Raw genomic sequence first — 19854 nt, 5'->3', positions numbered from 1 at the left:
TCACTGCACTTCCCTGGGCCTCTGTTCCCTCGTCTGTAAAATGGGGATGAAGACTGGGAGCCCCATGTGGGACAACCCGATCACCTTGTAACCTCCCCGGCTCTTAGAACAGTGCTTTGCACATAGTAAGCGCTCAATAAAAGCCATCATTATTATTATGTACAAGTAAAATAAATAGAGTAATAAATATGTACAAACATATATACAGTCTAGAAGGGGGAGACAGACAACAAAACATATTAAGAAAACAAATTAAATAGAATATATTTTGGGGCGGGGCCAACAACCCGGCGGAGGCCCCGTCCTTTCTCTTCCCCACAACCGCCTCACCCCGTCCTGGTCGTTTTTAAATCTCGCCGCCCCGTCCACCACCAGCCAATCCCCGTCGGCCGCGGCCGGCGGCAGCCAATCACAGTCGGGCCCGCCACTTTCTTTTCAAACCCGCCCCGCCTTCCACCCCAACCGCCAATGAGAGTCCGAATTCTTGTTTCACCGCCCCCCCCGACCAGTTCGAACGAGCGGGAGGAGTCAACCGAACCTGCTAGGCGGCGGCGGGCGCGCGCGCGGGGGAACCCGACCTATGAGGGCCCGGGGGAGGAAGGGCCGGGTGGGCGGGGCCCGGCCGCCGCCGGAGCCAATCAGGGCGCTCGGGGGGCGGGGCCCGCCGCGCGACCCAGCAAGTTGCGGTGACCGGGGCGCGGGGGGGGGGTCGAAGTGGGGAAAACAAGAGTCTGGGGAGCGGGCCGGCTGGACGGCAGTTCGCTGCAGGAGCCCCCCGGGACGAGTCGCGAGGCCGTCGGACGCCGGGAGGAGCCGCCGCCCGTTCGCTCTTCCCTTTCAGGCAAGAGGAGCTAACTCTCCTGCGACTCGTCCCACGACCGCCGACATGGCCGGGGGTTGGGGGAAGGGGCGCCCCCCTCAGGATCCCGCTGGGGAGGCTCCGTTCCCCGCGGGAAGGAGGGAGCGGAGGCGACGGCGGACTCCCGTAGACCCTGGGGTGGGGGGGGGGGGGCTGAGGCCGGCCCGAGTTACTGCTCCAACGGAGGGCTGGGGAGGGGCCGGGCCGCCTGTTTACCCCATCTTGCGGGGGAGGGAGGGAGGAAGGAAAGGAGGGAGTGGGGGAGGGAGTGGGGGAGGGAGTGGGGGAGGCCCCGCCCCGGATGGGCTGTCACGCGCCATCGTCGGGCGTGGCCTGCGTAAGGGGCGTGATCGACCCGCGGGGGGCGTGGCCGCCTTACGGAAGGGGTGAGTGCCCTGCGTAAGGGGCGTGGCCTCTATGTAAGGAAGGTGTGATCAGCCTGCGTAGGGGGCGTGGCCGACTAACGTAAGGGGGGATCGGCTTACGTAAGGGGAGTGCTCGGCCTGCGTAGGGGGCGTGGCCCCCGTACGTAAGGGGGTGATTGGCTTGTGTATGGGGCATGGCCGGCTTACGTAAGGGTAGTGCTCGGCCTGCGTAGGGGGCGTGGCCGCCTTGCGTAAGGGTGATCGGCCTGCGTAGGGGCGTGGCCACCATACGGGAGGGAGGGAGGGAGGAAGTGGGGGAGGCCCCGCCTCGGATCATCATCATCATCACCATCAGTCGTATTTATTGAGCGCTTACTATGTGCAGAGCACTGTACTAAGCGCTTGGGAAGTACAAATTGGCAACATATAGAGACAGTCCCTACCCAACAGTGGGCTCACAGTCTAAAACCTTACGGAAGGGGGGGTGATTGCCCTGCGTAAGGGGCGTGGCCGCCTTACCCAAGGGGGGTGTGATCAGCCTGCGTAGGGGGCGTGGCCGCCGTACGTAAGGGTGATCGGCCTGCGTAGGGGCGTGGCCACCATACGTAAGGGGGGGTCGCCCTGCGTAGGGGGCGTGGCCGCCTTACGTCAGGGACGTGACAGACCTACGTGGGGGCGTGGTCGGCGTATGGGGGGGTGGCCGGCCTGCGTGATGGGCGTGGCCGTGTATCGTAGGGGGCGTGGCAAGCCTAAGTAGGGGTCATGACACCCGTCCCGCATGTTTTGTTTTGTTGTCCATCTTCCCCTTCTCGACTGTGAGCCCGTTGTTGGGTAGGGACCGCTATATGTTACCGACTTGTCCTTCCCCAGCGCTTAGTACAGTGCTCATCGCACGGTAAGCTGTCAATAAATACGCCCGAATAAATGAAGCAGCGTGGCTCAATGGAAAGAGCACGGGCTTGGTTGGCAGAGGTCATGGGTTCAAATCCCGCCTCTGCCAACTATCAGCCGTGTGACCTTGGGCAAGTCACTTAACTCCTCTGCCTCTCAGTTACCTCATCTGTATAATGGGGGTGAAGATTAGACTGTGAGCCCACTGTTGGGTAGGGACTGTCGTCTCCATATGTTGCCAATTTGTACTTCCCAAGCGCTTAGTACAGTGCTCTGCACATAGTAAGCGCTCAATAAATACGATTGATGATTGTGGGGCAACCTGATCACCTTGTATCCCCCTCCAGCGCTTAAAGCAGTGCTTTGCACATAGTAAGCGCTTAACAAATGCCGTTATCATTATTAATACTAACGAATGAACGACCGGCCTGCGTAGGGGGTGTGCCCGGATTTTATTTTAATGGCATTTATTAAAGGCTTACTATGTGCAAAGCACTGTAGGAAGCCCTGGGGGGCGGAGGGATACAAGGTGCTCGGGTTGTACCACGTGGGGCGCAGTCTTCATCCCCATTTTACAGATTAGGTAACTGAGGCCCAGTGAAGTGACATACCCAAAGTCACACAGCTGACAATTGGCGGAGTCGTGATTCCAACCCATGACCTCTGACTCCAAAGCCCGGGCTCTTTGCACTGAGCCGCGCTGCTTCTCTTGCGTAATGGGGGCGAACGGCCTGCGCGGGGGGCGTGGTCGGCCTACGTAAGAGGCGTGGTCGACCTTCTGGCGGGCGCTAGCGGTTGCCGTAGGGGGCGTGGCCGGCGTGCGTGGGGGCGTGGCCGGCCTGCGTAATGGGGGAAAGGCCTGCGTAGGGGGCGTGATCGGCTGCTTAGGGGGCGTGGTCGGCGCGCGGGGGGCGTGGCCTGCCTGTATAGGGGGCGTGGCCGGCGCGAACGGCCTGCGTGGGGGGCGAGGCCGGCTTGCGTAATGGAAAGGCCTGCGTAGGGGGCGTGATCGGCCTGTGGCGGGCGCTGTCGGCTGCCTAGGGGGCGTGGTCGGCATGCGGGGGGCGTGGCCGGCGCGAGCGGCCTGCGTGGGGGACGAGGCCGGATTGCGCAATGGAGGCGTGGTCGGCGTGGCAGGCCTGCCTAGGGGGCGTGGCCGACGCGAAGGGCCCGCGTAGGGGCGTGGCCGGATTGCGTAATAGGGACGCGGTCGGCTTGCGCAAGGGGCGTGCCCGGATTGCGTAATGGGGGCGTGGCCGTCTCGCGTAAGGGGCGTGGTCGGCGCGAAGGGCCGGCGTAAGGGGCGCGGTCGGGCGGGCCGGCGCCTGAGGGGCCGCCTCTCCTCTCCTCTCCTCCGCTCTCTCGTCCTCTGCTCTCCTCAGCTCCCCCGTGCCGTCCGGTCCGGTCCGGTCCGGTCCGGTCCGGTCCGGTCCCGTCCGGTCCTCAGGGCCCCGCCGGCCCCCGCCATGGGCAAGGGCGACCCCAGCAAGCCCCGGGGGAAGATGTCCTCCTACGCCTTCTTCGTGCAGACCTGCCGGGAGGAGCACAAGAAGAAGCACCCGGACTCGCTCGTCAACTTCGCCGAGTTCTCCAAGAAGTGCTCCGAGCGCTGGAAGGTCAGCGGGGGGGGCCCGGACCCCCGGCCCCCGGACCCCCGGCCCCCCGGCCCGGACCGACCGTGGACTGAGCGCCTCCCCTTCGGCGCCGTCCCCCCTCGACGTGTGGCCAGCTAAGCTTGGTGCCGTGCTCTGCGCACAGTAAGCGCTCAATAAATACGACTGAGGGGATGGATGAATGAATGATAATCATTCATTCATCCATCCCATCGTCATCATCATCATCAATCGTATTTATTGAGCGCTTACTCTGTGGAGAGCGCTGTACTAAGCGCTTGGGAAGTACAAGTTGGCAACACGTAGAGGCGGTCCCTACCCCACAGCGGGCTCACAGTCTAGAAGGGGGAGACAGAGAAGAAAACCAAACATACTGACAAAATAAAATAAATAGAATAGATAGGTACAAGTAAAATAAATGAATAAATGGAGTAATAAATATGTACAAACATATATACATATATACGGGTGCTGCGGAGAAGGGAAGGAGGTGAGAAGGGGGCATGGATGGATCCCTTCCTCATCCTCATCCTCACTGTGGTTCGTTCTCGCCTGTCCCGGAATGCCCTCCCTCCGCCCATCCGCCAGGCTAGCTCTCTTCCTCCCTTCAAAGCCCTACTGAGAGCTCACCTCCTCCAGGAGGCCTTCCCACACTCAGCCCCCTCCTTCCTCTCTCCCCTTCTCCCCCTCGCCTTACCTCCATCCCCTCCCCACAGCCCCTCTACATATGTATGTTTGTGCAGATTTAGTACTCTTATTTGTACATATTCTATCTATTTTATTTTGTTAATACGTTTTGTCTTGCCGTCTGTCTCCCCCTTCTAGACTGGGAACCCACTGTTGGGTAGGGACCGTCTCTATATGTTGCCGACTTGTACTTCCCAAGCGTTTAGTTCAGTGCTCTGCACACAGTAAGCGCTCAATGAACTGTGAGCCCACAGTTGGGTAGGGACCGTCTCTATAGGTTGCCGACTTGTACTTCCCAAGCGTTTAGTTCAGTGCTCTGCACACAGTAAGCGCTCAATGAACTGTGAGCCCACCGTTGGGTAGGGACCGTCTCTATAGGTTGCCGACTTGTACTTCCCAAGCGCTTAGTACAGTGCTCTGCATATAGTAAGCACTAAATAAATACAACTGAACAAATGAATAATGATGGCGTTTGGTAAGCGCTTACTATGGGCAGGGCCCCGTTCTAAGCACTGGGGGAGATGCAAGGTCATCGAGTTGTCGCACATGAGGCTCACAGTCCTCATCCCCATTTTACAGATAAGGGAACTGAGGCCCAGTGAAGGGACTTGCCCAAGGTCACACAGCAGACAGGTGGCAGGGTCGGGGTTAATTAATTGTGGTATTTGCTAAGCGCTTACTATGTGCCAAGCACCATTCTTAGCGCTGGGGAGAGACAAGGTGATCGGTTGTCCCACGTGGGGCTCACAGTCCTCATCCCCATTTTACGGATGAAGTCACTGAGGCCCAGTGAAGTGACTTGCCCAAGGTCCCACAGCACACAAGGGGCAAAGTCGGGATTAATGATTAATTGTGGTATTTAAGCGCTTATTATGCGCCAAGCACTGTTCTAAGCACTGGGGGGAGACAAGGTAAACAGGGTGTCCCACAAGGTGCTCACAGTCTTAATCCCCATGAGGCAACCGAGGCCCAGAGAAGTGAAGCGGCTTGCCCAATGTCACACAGATGACAAGTGGCGGAGCCGGGATTAGAACCCACGACCTCCATCTCCCAAGCCCGGGCTCCTTCCGCTAAGCCACGCTGCTCCTCTGCTTACTGCGTGTAGAGCACTGTGCTGAGCGCTCGGGTAGGGACCGTCCACATGTCGCCGACCTGCGCTTCCCAACGACGGGCTCGGCTCCCCGCCGGGCCCCGCCCCGCCCTCACTCCCCCCCTCTCCCTCCGCAGACCATGGCCCCCAAGGAGAAGGCCAAGTTCGAGGATCTGGCCAAGGGCGACAAAGCCCGCTACGACCGTGAGATGAAAAACTACGTCCCGCCCAAGGGGGAGAAGAAGGGCAAGAAGAAGGACCCCAACGCCCCCAAGAGACCACCGTAAGTTTCGGCCGACCCCCGCGGCCTGGTCCGCCATGGCTTCCGTAAGGGCTGTCCATTTGACGGTCGCCCGGCTGATCGGGATTGGTTTTGTCCCCAGGTCGGCCTTCTTCCTGTTCTGCTCGGAACAGCGTCCCAAGATCAAGAGCGAACACCCGGGCCTGTCCATCGGGGACACCGCCAAGAAGCTGGGGGAGCTGTGGTCCGAGCAGTCGGCCAAGGACAAGCTGCCCTACGAGCAGAAGGCGGCCAAGCTAAAGGAGAAATACGAAAAGGTGAGGTCGGAGTGCACCGTGCTTCAGTGGGAATAATAATCACCTCCTCCAGGAGGCCTTCCCAGACTGAGCCCCTTCCTTCCTCTCCCCCTCGTCCCCCTCTCCATCCCCCCATCTTACCTCCCTCCCTTCCCCACAGCACCTGTATATATGTCTATATGTTTGTACATATTTTTTTTTAACTCTATTTATTTAATTTATTTGTACATATCTACTCTATTTTATTTTGTTAGTATGTTTGGTCTCTGTCTCCCCCTTTTAGACTGTGAGCCCACTGTTGGGTAGGGACTGCCTCTGTATGTTGCCAATTTGTACTTCTTTTAGACTGTGAGCCCACTGTTGGGCAGGGACTGTCTCTATGTGATGCCAATTTGTACTTCCCAAGCGCTTAGTACAGTCCTCTGCACATAGTAAGCGCTCAATAAATACGATTGATTGATTGATTCCCAAGCGCTTAGTACAGTGCTCCGCACATAGTAAGCGCTCAATAAACACGATTGATGATGATGATGATGATAATAATTGACGCCTGTCTACTTGTTTTGTTTGTCTCCCCCCTCTAGACTGTGAGCCCGTTGTTGGGTAGGGATTGTCTCTACCTGTTGCCGAATTGTACTTTCTAAGCACTTAGTACAGTGCTCTATTTATTTATTTATTTTATTTGTGCATATCTATTCTATTTTATTTTGTTAGTATGTTTGGTTTTGTTCTCCGTCTCCCCCTTCTAGACTGTGAGCCCACTGTTGGGTAGGGACCGTCTCTATATGTTGCCAATTTGTACTTCCCAAGCGCTTAGTACAGCGCTCTGCACAGAGTAAGCGCTCAATAAATACGATTGATGTTGATGATGATGCTCTGCTAACAGTAAGTGCTCAATAAATACGATTGAATAAAAGAATAGCGATTGTCTTTGTGAAGCGCTTACTATGTGCCAAGCGCTGTTCTAAGCGCTGGGGTAGATACAAGGTGATCAGGTTGTCCCACGTGGGGCTCCCAGTCTTCACCCCCATTTTACAGGTGCGGTAAGTGAGGCGCAGAAAAGTTAAGTGACTTGCCCCGTGTCACACGGCTGACAAGTGGAAGAGGTGGGATTAGAACCCGTGACCTTTGACTCCCAAGCCCGTGCACTTTCCACTAAGCCAAGGTGCTTGGGAATCGGAGGACGTGCGTTCTAATCCCGGCTCTGCCACTAGACTGCTGGGTGACCCTGGGCAAGTCGCTTGACTTCTCTGGGCCTCAGTGACCTCATTTGGAAGATGGGGATTGACTGTGGGACAACCTGATTACCGTGCAGTGCTTGGCACATAGTAAGCGCTTAACAAGTACCACAATTAATTAATAATTAATCCCGATAATACCATCATTATTGGCTGGGCCCGAAAGGAAGCCCCGCTTCAGGGGGTTGCGGGGGGGGGCTCAGTTCGGACCCTGGTCTGCATTTTCCCTCCGGTTCCTTAGCCAGGGGAGACCTGTTTACCCGCTGGTTTTCGTCGTTGAGCAATGACGCCGGATGCCGAAAGACGTTTTTAACTTTTCAGGATATTGCGGCATATCGCGCCAAGGGCAAGGGTGATCTGGGGAAGAAGGGCCCCGGCCGGCCAACGGGATCCAAGAAGAAGGCGGAACCCGAAGAGGATGAAGACGAGGATGACGACGACGAGGAGGACGAGGACGAGGATGAAGAGTAAATGGATGACCTGCTGTAAAGATTTTTTGTGTGTGCGTGTGTATGTGTGTTGGTGCGTGTGTGCGCGCGCGCTCTAAAGTCCATTTTTTCGCTAAGAATGTGAACTCAAGTGCAGCTCATTGTTAGCTTAAGTATCAAAACTGTACAGACTTGTGTATAGGTAAACGTGATTCTTTGTAGGGAGAACTTATATTTTTTAATGTAAGTAGTAGCTGTTGAGGGGCCACCACAGTTATTTTCCAGCTTCTGAGATTGAGTGCTTCTGCGTATTTAATGGTTTTCCTGAATTCCTCGACTAAGCCTCCTGTAGCACAGTAAAAATCTTAAAATCTTAAAATAGCAGGCCTTAAGGTTTTTGTAGGATGTTGCATTTTTCCCTTTAAATAATTTTATAATAAAATTATGTACATTATTTGGTGTTTTCCTAATTTCTTGGCTTTTGTCTTTTTTTTAAAAAAAAACTTTGGCCTGCATAAAAGTCAGGCATTCGTCAAAAGAGCTTTAATCGTGTACTCAGTGCTTGGAAACACTGTCCATTCATTATGTGTCTTAAAATGCTACCGAATAATGCGTGGGCATACTCAGCTCAGTGTGAAGTGGGGCTTTCAGAACACCAGAAAGGAACTCTGGGAACATGAATGTCATCTAAGATCTTAATCTTTCCCTTAAGAAGATACTTTGACTTATTTTTCCAGGCAAAATCTGGTAACCGGGGCCCTGGAATACCATTGATTAAAGTAGCTGGACACTGAAGGCAGGCTGACTTCCTCCCCACCCCGCAAGTATTTTTAGGTCTGTTTTTTTTGAACCACCTGCGGGTGTAGACCCATGCTCAGGGAGGATTTGAAATGATTATAGGTGTAACATTTTTTTTGGAAAATAGATTTCTCAGAATTACGAGGTCGAGTGCTGTTTTAGAAAAGTTGCCTCTTCCTGAACAGTTGTTTAAACAGAAGGTCCTTTCTTAAAAGGAAATGGGATATTTTGCTACTAAGGGGAGAACCCGGCTAGAGAAACCAGGTTTTTGCAGGGCAAATATTTAATGTGCTTTACCACAATCAAAAAGCCCCTAGGCGTTCTTTGTATCATCCCAAATTTTCAGTTTACGAAAGCCAGCGTTCACTATTACCCACACTCATTCAGGAGGCTTGTGAAATCAAGTCAGCATCTAAATCAGGGCGACAGCTAGCTAAGAGCTTTTCCCACTCTGAAAAATTGCTGATAAATATGGTTACTCTAGTGGCCCGGTGTTAAAAACAAAGCGAAAGGGAAGGTCTGTGACCCACTTTGGTGTAGTTAGGTAACCTCTTTGTGACCCCCACCTATTGGTAAGTAATGGAGACCAGTCCCAGGTTTTGTTGGAGGAAAGCGCTTGCCGAGTACCTTTCTTCACCTCCTTCAAAAGAGGTGTAGAAGGTGGCTTTTAAAAGTTCATTTTTCTCTCCCAGTGCTGCTTGAAGCAGTCAAGGTTAAACAGAGCCTAGCTTTCACTTGATTCGCCAAAGTTTCATTTTTGTAATGCCTCCTTTAAGGTAAGATGGATGAATGCCCAATAGAAATAACTTGGTAGTCCAACACTGTACTCAGGTTAGGTGCCCGTTCCTCTTTAAATAAGATTTTAACATGTTTGTCATTGCTGCTAATACGTTGCGGGAGTAGAGGGTGGGTGTTGTCCCGAAAAGCAAACTTCAGGCAAGGCTGTTTAAGTTTTTCCACCAGCTGTTCCAGCAGTTGTGTGTTGTGTTGTTTTTGCTGAATTCTTTTTCTGGTATTAAGCACTTACTATATGGGAGGCACTGTAGTACACGCTGGGGTAGAAATGAGGCAATCAGGTTGGACACAGTCCATATCCCACATGGGGCTCACAGTCATAATCCGTATTTTACAGATAAGTAATGGAGGCCCTGAGAAGTGAAGTGACCAGCCCAAGGTCACACAGAAGACAAGTGGTGGAGCTGGGGTTCATTCATTCATTCATTCAATCATATTTATTGAGCGCTTACTGGGTGCAGAGCACTGTACTAAGCGCTTGGGAAGTACAAGTTGGCAACATATAGAGACGGTCCCTAACCAACAGTGGGCTCACAGTCTAGAAAGGGGAGACAGACAACAAAACAAAACATTAACAAAATAAATAGAATAAATATGTACAAGTAAAATAGAGTAAATAAATATGTACATATATAGAGGTGCTGTGGGGAGGGGAAGGAGGTAAGGCGGGGGGGATAGGGGGAGGAGGGGGACAGGAAGGAGTGGGCTCAGTCTGGGAAGGCCTCATTCATTCATTCAATCGTATTTATTGAGCGCTTACTGTGTGCAGAGCACTGTACTAAGTGCTTGGGAAGTACAAGTTGGCAACATATAGAGATGGTCCCTACCCAACAGCGGGCTCACAGTCTACAAGGGGGAGACAGACAACAAAACATATAAACAAAATAAATAGAATAAATATGTACAATTAAAATAGAGTAATATGTACAAACATATATACATATATACAGGTGCTGTGGGTAGGGGAAGGAGGTAAGGTGGGGAGGAGGGGGAGAGGAAGGAGGGGGCTCAGTCTGGGAAGGCCTCATTCATTCATTCAATCGTATTTATTGAGCGCTTACTGTGTGCAGAGCACTGTGCTAAGTGCTTGGGAAGTACAAGTTGGCAACATATAGAGACGGTCCCTACCCAACAGCGGGCTCACAGTCTAGAAGGGGGAGACAGAGAACAGGTGTATACATATATAGAGACAGTCTATATATATATATAGACTCTCTCGCTCTCTCTCTCTCCCTATATATACATCTATCTCTATCTGTAGGGACCCAACAACGGGCTCACAGTCAAGAAGGGGGAACCCAAGCCTGTATTCTTTCCACTAGGCAACGTTATTCAAGTTGCTTCACTTCTTTGTTCCTCAGTTACCTCGTCTGTAAAATGGGGATTAAGATGGTGAGCCCCATGCGGGACAGGGACTGTCCAAATTTGCTCGTATCCACCCTAGCACTTAATACAGTGCCTGACTCATAGTAAGCACTTTAACAAATACCACAACTATTATGGTGGGAAGCAGCATGCCATAATTGATAGGGTGACCTGGGTTCTAATCCCGACTCTGCCCCTTGTCAGCCCTGTGGCCTTGGGTGAGTCACTTCACTTCTCTCTGCCTCATTTCCCTCATCTGTAAAATGGGGATTAAGACTGAGCCCCAAGCGGGACTGGGACTGTGTCCAACCCGATTTGCTTGTAATAATAATAATGATGATGGCATTTATTAAGCGCTTACTATAAACAAAGCACTGTTCTAAGCGCTGGGGAGGTTACAAGGTGGTTAGGTTGTCCCACGGGGGGCTCACAGTTTTAATCCCCATTTTACAGATGAGGGAACTGAGGCCCAGAGAAGTGAAGTGGCTTGCCCAAAGTCACACAGCTGACAATTGGCGGAGCTGGAATTTGAACCCATGACCTCTGACTCCAAAGCCCGGGCTCTTTCCACTGAGCTACGCGCTTATTACAGTGCGTGGCACAGAGTAAGCACAATTATTATTACTATAATTATTCTCAATTTATCATTTATTTCCCTGGGTGTTCCTTCCTCCCTCCCTCCCTCCTGCTTTGTAACAATAAATACATACTTATTAGTTGCCTTGCATGGAAGTAGATCTAAGATTGTTATTCATTCAATCATTTATATATGTATATATGTTTGTACATATTTATTACTCTATTTATTTTACTTGTACATATCTATTCTATTTATTTTATTTTGTTAGTATGTTTGGTTTTGTTCTCCGTCTCCCCCTTTTAGACTGTGAGCCCACTGTTGGGTAGGGACTGTCTCTATATGTTGCCAACTTGTACTTCCCAAGCACTTAGCACAGTGCTCTGCACACAGTAAGCGCTCAATAAATACGATTGATTGATTGATTGATTGATTTCGGAAGATAAGAAAAGGACCCTCAAGAAGGTTGAGGCCTCCCTAGCGTTAATCAGCCACCAACTGACCTGGATGATTTAGGTATGGAGTTGCCTGGAGGCAGGGGACTGGACCGGATGACCTCAAGGTCCCATACAACTCCGTGATTCCCTGACAAAAGAAAAGAAAAATGGTTGAGCATTCCAAGCCTGTTGAAGAGCAATTCTACTCTTGAGTCGAGCAGCTAGCCCGTCATTTTACACGCACCGCGTCGGGATGGTATTCAAAATAATAATGATAACAATAAGAGTAATAATAACATTGTGGTATTTAAGTGCTCACTGGGTCGAACTCTATACTAAGCACCGGGAAAGAGTGGAAGGAGCACGGATTTGGGAGTCAGAGGACCTGAGGTCTAATTCCAGCTCTGCCACCTGCCTGCTGTAAGACTGTGAATAAAATGACAACTTTTCTAAGCCTCAGTTTACTCATCTGTAAAATAAGGATTGCGTGTCTGTTCTCCTTCCTCTAGAGACCGAGGTCCATGCGGGACAAGGATGGTGCCCACCCTGGTTATTTTGTATCTAACCCAGCACCTGGTACGGAGTTGGACAAAGTGCTTCCATACACCACAAATATTATTAGTATTGTTATTACAAGCAGCAGATGAGATGTCCCACACATTCTTTTTCTTGGGAAATACCTGTTTCAGCTAAATCTCCTTGGGATGAATCGATTCCTCGATGGCTGATATTTGTGCGGAAACTTCCACGCCGATGAGGGTTTCAGGACGATACATCAGGCCATCCTCCTGTTTGACAGGTAGTATTTAGGACTTCTCATTCACTCATTCATTCATTCAATCGTATTTATTGAGCGCTTACTGTGTGCGGAGCACTGTACTAAGCGCTTGGGAAGTACAAGTTAGCAACATGGAGAGACGGTCCCTACCCAACAGTGGTCCCTGACTTCCTGAGAGTCTTCACAACTGCCCCTCGAACGGCGTGGCCTAGTGGAAAGAGCACGGTTCTGGGTTCTAATCCTGGTTTTGCCAATTGTTGGCTGCACGGCCTTGGGAAAGTCACTTAACTTCTCGGTGCCTCGGTTTCCTCACCTGTAAAATGGGGATTAAATCCTACTCCTTCCTGCTAAGACTGTGAGAGCCCCATGTGGGACAGGGACTGTGTCCAACCTGATTACCTTGTATCTACCGCAGCGCTTAGGACAGTGCCTGACACATAGTAAGCGCTTAACAAATACCTTAAAAAAACAACAGCCCAGGCTGTCCCTCTCTCCACTCCCCTTCAGAGAGGAAAACAGTGCCACAATCATACAGCCATTTGAAACTCCTTGATGACAGAGATCATTTCTTCTAACTCCATTGGATATTCTCCCAAGTGTTCGATACAGTGTTCCGCACGTAGTAAGCGCTCAATAAATTCTATTAGTTGATGGACTGAAATAAAAACTGGTCGAAAATCCCTTTGCTGGATTCCAAATTCATTCATTCATTCAATCGTATTTATTGAGCGCTTACTGTGTGCAGAGCACTGTACTAAGCGCTGGGGAATGAGGCGGCAACTGTTGTGGCATTAAAAAAAGTATATTTAGGGCTCTTCTTTCAATCTGCATACACCTCAGATTACAAATAAATTACAGATACTATTTTGTAGTGATGATGATGATGATGGCATTTATTAAGCGCTTACTATGTGCAAAGCACTATTCTAAGCGCTGGGGAGGTTATAAGGTGATTGGGTTGTCCCTCGGGGGGCTCACAATCTTAACCCCCATTTTACAGATGAGGGAACTGAGGCCCGGAGAAGTCAAGTGACTTGCCCAAAGTCACACAGCTAAGTGGCAGAGCCAGAATTTGAACCCAGGACCTCCGACTCCAAAGCCCGGGCTCTTTCCACTGAGCCACGCTGCTTCTCTAGTGGTTGGAAACAGGTGATCTGGAAATCAATCAATCAATCAATCATATTTATTGAGCGCTTACTGTGTGCAGAGCACTGTACTAAGCGCTTGGGAAGTACAAGTTAGTCAAACTATATGCACTGAATTAAGTAGCTTCAAACACGTAGCGTTTTTTAAATACAACTACCAAATTCCACTCGTTAAAATACAATATTATTTTATTTCACCTAAAAAACAAGCAACCCAGATGTACATAAGCTCCCCAAATTTATCTCTAATAAAACTTCTGAATATTTATACAATTTCTACAGAAACTTACAGTGTATCAAAATCTGCATAAATCAAATTTATAAAATGTGTAGAAATGCATAGTGATATTATCAACTTACAAAGCAAGAATATGGGATTTATTGTTTCCAGAGCAGGCTACAGTAGAAAAGAGTCATTACGGCAATAGCTTCTGATGTTTTCGTGTTTTACCAGATTTGCAGTCTCAGGATACAGAATCATATTCACACGGAGGATCAGCTTTTAATGAATTGCACAAAATTCCCCATTTAAAACAGCTGCACCGCCTGTGCCACCTCACTTACGCTGATGCATAGTAACATGATTAAATTAATCGATTCAACACAGAAGATAGAGTCAGTTTTCATACACATGAGCCACGAAAGTACCTACTTCTTCCAGTTTCTTCCTTGACTTGCTTGCAAATTCACAAGTATATAAATATATCCTTTTCTCAATGTCATACAACGTGAGCACAAGAGTCAAAATGTTGAAGATCCCAGATCAGTAGCAAAATACAAGTACAGAATTCAAAATGATAAAATAAGCCCGTACTGTTCAGAATGCTTTGAGCGTGATCGACCCATGCGTTTTTCATGTCAAAAGTGGAAGATAATCGGAAGAAAGTCGGATTTACAAAATTTTCTTGAAAAAGGTAAACTCCTGTAAGTCTGGGAAAGAAACCTTCAACATAAACCTATTAAAAATCTCTTCCTATGTCACACAGAGTAGGGTAACCCTACTATTGTGTCAGAATGAAAAAGTTTCATATTTGTGATTTTCCTGTTCACCACGAAGACCATGCAGAGACCGACAGAAATGAAGAGTCTAACGGACCCCCCCCATCTAACATTAGATTCTCCTGGAGTACAAAGCGGTCTGAATTTGCAATATTGGAAAGGAAACTAAGGACCTTTTCACAGAAATTGGTTATAATAAAACAAAACAAAAACCCCCAGAACAGTTCAGGTGTGGAAAAAACTCCTTCAAAAGACATCCTAAACCTCATCCGACGTGATTCTGACTTATTGACGATTTGTGGCCTTAAGCAACTTTTCATTAAAAAAGTTTCAATTCACCTTCAAGCGAGTTCCATGGCTAACGAAGGCGGAAACGAAGAGCGTTAGATCATTCTCGGCTTCGTGACTTGTGCAGTTTTACCTTATAATAACACACAGGAGTTTCGTAAGGCTTGATCTAACTCGGACTCGGAAGTTTTCCGTGGAGTTCAGAAGGAGCGGTGACTCTCGTCCCAGTAGCGCTAAACTGAAACTGGTTTGGGAAGTTACAAATCAGAGAAATGTCGATAGCTGCCCCGCTCTTTATCGCTTCTTCGTCCCGAGCCCCACCTCTCTTCAGTTTTGACCGCATCCAGGAGGATCGTGGCTACTCCGGGATGGCAGGAGGCAACGGCAGGGCCAGTCACGGATGGAGTCACCATATTTTGAGGTACCACGCGTGGCCCGGTTGGTGGAGGGGTAGGGAAAGCGGTGTTCCTGTACCTTAGTCTCTTCATCGGAGTAAACTGTCCAGGTTTCACCCAACGCCTTTACAAGTCCTCGCCTAAGCAGGTGACAATTCCCACACAATCACCCCGCGCCTTCATCAGATGCTCTCGAGAACAAACCGGAAAAATGAAAGAGGCACTAAAGAGGTTGATATTCACTTTTCCCCCCAAAGCAGCAAGACTGTGAAAGAAGGCCACCTCGGCTAATAACCTGCGGCAGTGCTTCCGAAAAAGATGTAAAAATTAAATAAAGATACGACAGGCTGATAATCACCAAGTCACAGAGGAAAAATCTGGTTACTCCAACTTTTTTTTTTCCTTTTCTTCGAGTAAAAAGCAAAACTGCCTTCAGACCCCTGAGTGTAATCCCAAAGAAGACAAGTGCACCTTTTAACCCCATTCCAGTCAAACAGAGCTAAACAGGGCCTCAAGTTACCATCATCTGAACACAAACGACGAACAAAAGAGGATGTAAACATCTACAGAGTTTAAGGTAAAAGCAGTTTTGTAAACATCAACTGCCGAGGAGAACGCTATTGTTGAGTCCCAGTTCATCTCTCCGTTCCTTCAAACCCACCAGGAGGTCCGGGTTCGGAAGGTTTGGAGCCGTCGGCCGGGAATACGAAGTGCAGCAGGGTTCAGGCTATTTTCCGACCCGTACCGGGTAACGTGTCAGTAGGTAGGTCTGTGGGTTCGCCGGAGCCGATCTAGACGCTGAGGATGTTGTTCATTTCCCACTTCTGCGTCGCTTTGCCGGAGTCGCACTCGGACAGGAACACTTGGTGCAGGATCTCGGAGCGGTCTAAGCACTTCCCCGTAAGGCTGTGGGTAAACCTGTGCAGGTTCTGGGGAAAAACAACCGGGGAGAGTTAGCTGAAGCGAAGCCCTTCTGTCCCTGCCAATCAATCAATCAATCATATTTATTGAGCGCTTACTATGTGCAGAGCACTGTACTAAGCGCTTGGGAAGTACAAATTGGCAACATATAGAGACAGTTCCTACCCAACATTGGGCTCACAGTCTAATGCCACTGAGAGCAACGACCCTTTTGTCCACTGCTAGATAACCACTCACCCTAGACATTTGTTCAAGGCTCTGCTAATGGTAAGGGTAACCTGTCTCCTTAATAATAATAATAATAATAATAATAATGATGACGGTATTTGTTAAGCGCTTTGTTAAGGGTAACCTGGTAACCTGTCTCCTTAATAATAATAATGACGGTATTTGTTAAGCGCTTACTATGTGCAAAGCACTGTTCTAAGCGCTGGGGAGGTTACAAGGTGATCCGGTTGTCCCACGGGGAGGCTCATAGTCTTAATCCCCATTTTACAGATGAGGGAACTGAGGCACAGAGAAATTAAGTGACTTGCCCGAAGTCACACAGCTGACAAGTGGCGGAGCCGAGATTTGAACCAGTGACCTCTGACTCCAAAGCCCGGGCTCTTTCCACTAAGCCACGCTGCTTCTGGCTTCAATCGCTGCTTCAATCGTATTTCCTTTTGTCCACTGCTAGACACCCACCACCCTAGACATTTGTTCGTGGCTCTGCTAATGGTAAGGGCTCCACCTGTCTCCTTAATAATAATAATAATAATAATAATAATAATGATGGTTTTTGTTAAGTGCTTACTATGTGCAAAGCAGTGTTCTAAGTGCTGGGGAGATACAAGGGGATCAGGTTGTCCCACGGGGGGCTCACAGTCTTAATCCCCATTTTACAGACGAGGGAACTGAGGCACAGAGAAGTTAAGTGACTTGCCCAAAGTCACACAGCTGACAAGTGGCAGAGTCGGGATTTGAACCCATGACCTCTGACTCCAAAGCCCGGGCTCTTTCCACTGAGCCACGCTGCTTCTGTTTTGCTGTCTGCCTCCCCCTTCTACACTGTGAGCCCATTGTCGGGTAGGGACCGTCTCTATATGTTGCTGAATTGCACTATCCAACCGCTCAGTACACTGCTCTCTGCACATAGTAAGCGCTCAATAAATACGACTGAATTGAATGAATGAATGAATGGTGGTGGTGGCATTTGTTAAATGCTTACTCTGTGCCAGGCACTGTACTAAACCCTAGAGTGGATATGACTAAATCAGGTTGAACATAGTTCCTGTCTCGTGGGGAGGTGGGGGGAGGTCACAGTCTCAATCCCCATTTTCAAGATGAGGTAACTGAGGCCCAGAGAAGTGAGGTGATTTGCCTGAGGTCACACAGCAGACATGTGGCGGAGCTGGGATTAGAACTCAGGTCCCTCCTGATTCCCAGCTCCGTGCTCTATCCACTAGCTTCACTCTCCCAAGGGTTTAGTACAGTGCTCTGCACAGTCAGTGCTCAATAAATACAATTGACTGACTGACTCCTGAATCCTAATAATAATAATAATAATTATGGTATTTGTTAAGCGCTTACTATGTGTCGAGCACTGTTCTAAGCGCTGGGGAAGATAACAAAGTAATCAGGTTGTCCCAAGTGGGGCTCACGGTTTTAATCCCCATTTTACAGATGAGGCAGCTGAGGCCCAGAGAAGTTAAGTGACTCGCCTGAAGTCACGCAGCAGACGAGTGGTGGAGCCGGGATTAGAACCCACGTCCTTTGACTCCCAAGCCCGGGCTCTTCCCACTAGACCATGCTGCTTTTCTAACCCAATCCAGCTGCCATTTGGCTCTTGGGTGTCTCTGCTCAGCGCTCAGCCCGGGCTGGGCTGCTTTGGAGTGCTCTGCAAACAGTAAGCGCTCAATAAATACGATTGATTGACTGATTGATTGATTGATTGATTCTTCGTCTCCTACTACAATCCAACTGAGCCACTTCACTCCTGTAAAGCCACCTCTATTTATTTTATTTTGTTAGTATGTTTGGTTTTGTTCTCTGTCTCCCCCTTCTAGACTGTGAGCCCGCTGTTGGGTAGGGACCGTCGCTATGTGTTGCCGGCTTGTACTTCCCAAGCGCTTAGTACAGTGCTCTGCACACAGTAAGCGCTCAATAAATACGATTGATTGATTGATTGATTGATTCTTCGTCTCCTACTACAATCCAACTGAGCCACTTCACTCCTGTAAAGCCACCTCTATTTATTTTATTTTGTTAGTATGTTTGGTTTTGTTCTCTGTCTCCCCCTTCTAGACTGTGAGCCCGCTGTTGGGTAGGGACCGTCTCTATGTGTTGCCGGCTTGTACTTCCCAAGCGCTTAGTACAGTGTTCTGCACACAGTAAGCGCTCAATAAATATGATTGATTGATTGATTGATTGATTCTTCGTCTCCTACTACAATCCAACTGAGCCACTTCACTCCTGTAAAGCCACCTCTATTTATTTTATTTTGTTAGTATGTTTGGTTTTGTTCTCTGTCTCCCCCTTCTAGACTGTGAGCCCACTGTTGGGTAGGGACTGTCTCTATGTGTACTTCCCAAGCGCTTAGTACAGTGCTCTGCACACAGTAAGCGCTCAATAAATACGATTGATTGATTTGGAGAAGTGGTTTGGGCCCCTCTGCCCACGGGGCCTGTGCTTGAAATTCTTGGGTCAAGGAGAACACGTCTTTGTCTGAGAGAGCCTGAGAGGGTTTGAGATTCATTCACTCATTCAGTCGCATTTACTGAGCGCTGAACTCTGTGCAGAGCACTGTACTAAGCGCTTGGAAAGTACAATTCGATAACAAATAGAGACAATCCCTTCCCAACAACGGGCTCACAGTGTAGGTGGTCCTCCCCTCCGGAATTTAATTGTGCGCAGGCTCCGTGAACAAGCCTGGGGAATCTGGGCTTCCTTCAGCCCTAAAATGGCTTCTGGGTGGAAGTGTTGGTGGCAGTTCGGCTGAATTAATTAATTAATTCATTCAATCGTATTTATTAAGCGCTTACTGTGAGCAGAGCACTGTACTAAGCGCTTGGGAAGTCCAAGCTGGCAACATAGAGAGACGGTCCCTACCCAACAGCGGGCTCAGCATGGGCTTTGGAGTCAGAGGTCATGGGTTCCAATCCCGGCTCTGCCACGTGTCTGCTGTGTGACCTTGGGCAAGTCACTTAACTTCTCTGAGCCTCAGTTACCTCATCTGTAAAATGGGGATTGACTGTGAGCCCCATGTGGGACAACCTGATCACGTTGTATCCCCCCCCGCAGAGCTTAGAACAGTGCTTTGCACATAGGAAGCGCTTAACAAATGCCATTATTATTATTATTAGAAGGGGGAGACAGACAACAAAATAAAACATATTAACAAAGTAAAATAAATAGAATAGTAAATATGTACAAGTACAATAAATAGAGTAATAAATATGTACAAACATATATACAGGTGCTGTTGGGAGGGGAAGGAGGTAGGGCGGGAGGGATGGGGAGGGGAGGGATTAATGAGGGAGAGCATTGTCTGTCCAGGAATCTCGGGGGGAAAGAAGCCCCTGTATATATGTATATATGTTTGTACTTCCCAAGCGCTTAGTACAGTGCTCTGCACATAGTAAGCGCTCAATAAATACGATTGATTGA

At 49.4% G+C, this 19854-nt stretch overlaps 2 protein-coding genes across 3 annotated transcripts in view; one reads left to right on the top strand and one right to left on the bottom strand.

Annotated features, from left to right (window-relative positions):
- Positions 1-733: 733 nt before the first annotated feature.
- On the top strand, positions 734-8178 carry HMGB2 (high mobility group box 2). Its single transcript, XM_038755349.1, has 5 exons — positions 734-841; positions 3498-3731; positions 5643-5788; positions 5889-6063; positions 7602-8178. Exons 2-5 carry the CDS (start codon positions 3582-3584, stop codon positions 7749-7751), a joined length of 621 nt encoding a protein of 206 aa, XP_038611277.1. The 5' UTR covers positions 734-841; positions 3498-3581; the 3' UTR covers positions 7752-8178.
- A 5596-nt stretch (positions 8179-13774) lies between these two features.
- Positions 13775-19854, bottom strand: part of GALNT7 (polypeptide N-acetylgalactosaminyltransferase 7) — a 139606-nt gene continuing 133526 nt past the window's right edge. For both annotated transcript variants that reach the window (XM_038755164.1, XM_038755163.1), the window contains exon 12: positions 13775-16214. In XM_038755164.1, the coding sequence (XP_038611092.1) occupies positions 16077-16214 (138 nt within the window). In that variant the 3' untranslated portion in view covers positions 13775-16076. The remainder of the gene's footprint in view (positions 16215-19854) is intronic.

This window comes from Tachyglossus aculeatus, chromosome 12 (genome assembly GCF_015852505.1).
Source record: "Tachyglossus aculeatus isolate mTacAcu1 chromosome 12, mTacAcu1.pri, whole genome shotgun sequence".
Lineage (NCBI taxonomy): Eukaryota > Metazoa > Chordata > Mammalia > Monotremata > Tachyglossidae > Tachyglossus > Tachyglossus aculeatus.
The sequence above is the reverse complement of the archived record's forward strand: the minus strand, read 5'-3'. Positions and strand labels throughout refer to the sequence as shown.